This window comes from Austrofundulus limnaeus, unplaced genomic scaffold, assembly GCF_001266775.1.
Source record: "Austrofundulus limnaeus strain Quisiro unplaced genomic scaffold, Austrofundulus_limnaeus-1.0 Scaffold778, whole genome shotgun sequence".
NCBI classification, from domain to species: domain Eukaryota; kingdom Metazoa; phylum Chordata; class Actinopteri; order Cyprinodontiformes; family Rivulidae; genus Austrofundulus; species Austrofundulus limnaeus.
Genome location: NW_013953180.1, coordinates 94,021 through 95,673, shown reverse-complemented (window position 1 = coordinate 95,673; position 1,653 = coordinate 94,021). Strand labels below are relative to the sequence as shown.

At 54.6% G+C, this 1,653-nt stretch overlaps 1 protein-coding gene across 1 annotated transcript in view; it reads right to left on the bottom strand.

Annotated features, from left to right (window-relative positions):
• Positions 1-1,159, bottom strand: part of pi4kb (phosphatidylinositol 4-kinase, catalytic, beta) — a gene marked incomplete at its 3' end in the record, with an annotated part of 25,517 nt that extends 24,358 nt beyond the window's left edge. The window contains 1 exon segment of the mRNA XM_014028544.1: positions 431-1,159. Within this exon segment, the coding sequence (XP_013883998.1) occupies positions 431-1,063 (633 nt within the window).
• Between the last annotated feature and the right edge of the window lie 494 nt (positions 1,160-1,653).

The window sequence follows — 1,653 nt, the reverse complement described above, 5'->3', positions numbered from 1 at the left end:
AGCTCATTTACACACTTTTCCTGAAGATAGAAGAGTTTGTTGAATCTGACGTGACATGTTCGTACGAACCCTTTGTACGAACAAAAGGAAGAGAAGTTTAGGAGAAGAATACCAACATGTCCCTACATGAGGCCCATTATTCCTGGAGCTTATCCATCCGGTCAAAATCCATCACGTGGAACCGATACTGAAAATATACTGGTTTTCGGTAGAATCCCCACCAATGAGCCCACACACAGGATGTTAATACACCTGCAAGACCAAACTCAGGGCTAAAACAGCCCACACACTGATTCAGGCTCAGATACCCTTAAATCAGAGTCACATGACTTAATTTGAACCAATCAGCTTCCTGTTCTGAGGGTCAGCTGTGAGTCAGTTAAAACATAAAGAGACCATCAGAACAGTCCGGTCCTGTGACCACACCCACCACGTAAGGCTTGATGGCGTCTCCCACGTCCTCGTCCATGTGGATGTACATGTTGAGCAGCTGTGGCAGGTAGAAGTCCACGTGTTCGTGAGGGAAGCTGAAGAGGCGGTTCCCGATGTAGGCCTGCACTCCGGGCTCCTTGGACTTGTGCAGGTACGATATGGCCATGGACACGTCGAACAGTTTGGACTCAAACAGGCGCAGCAGCAGAGACTGTTTGGACGGGTTGTTGTGTCTCTGTCTCCGCCGGGCGCTCTTCACCGAGCCGGGGGCGGGGTCATCCTCTGGGATCTGTGGAGCACTGACGGTAGGGACCGCGGTGCTCTGAGGCGCCTCGTCTGGCTCCGCCCCGTTCTGCGGGTGGGCGGGGCCACCCTCCACCTGCTGGAGCTTCACCATCTGTAGGACCTCCTGACACGCCTGCTGGGCCACCTCAGCATCGATCACCAGGCTGAGCTCAGCCACGCCTTCGCTGATGACACACAGAGGGGGTGTGGCCTGCTGGGGGGCGCCGCAGGACGAGGAGGGGGTGGAGGGGAGGGACACGGAGGGGGAGGAGCTGATGGACACGGAAGGGGAGGAGCTGTTGTGGTCAGAGGGAGGGGGAGAAACATCCATCTGCCCGTCCTCCATCGAACTGCAGAGAGGCTCCGCCCACTTCCACTGAACCAGAGAAGCTCCGCCCACTTCCACTGAAACAGAGAAGCTCCGCCCACTTCCACTGAAACACAAATCAGAGGTCAAAGGTCAGAAATGCAGGACCAGCACAAACAGGAAGCAGACACAGGGGGCGGGGCTTAATATACAGGATCAAATTACTGAGGGGTCACTATCAAAACCAGGTCCAAACCAGGTCCTATCAGAGAGACCCGGGTCCACCTGGACCTCTGAGACGTTAAGACCCGGGTCCACCTGGACCTCTGAGACCTTAAGACCCGGGTCCACCTGGACCTCTGAGACGTTAAGACCCGAGTCCACCTGAACCACTGAGACGTTAAGACCTGAGTCCACCTGAACCACTGAGACGTTAAGACCTGAGTCCACCTGAACCACTTTAAGACCTGAGTCCACCTGAACCACTTTAAGACCTGAGTCCACCTGGACCACTTTAAGACCTGAGTCCACCTGAACCACTTTAAGACCTGAGTCCACCTGAACCACTTTAAGACCTGAGTCCACCTGAACCACTTTAAGACCTGAGTCCACCTGAACCACTTTAAGAC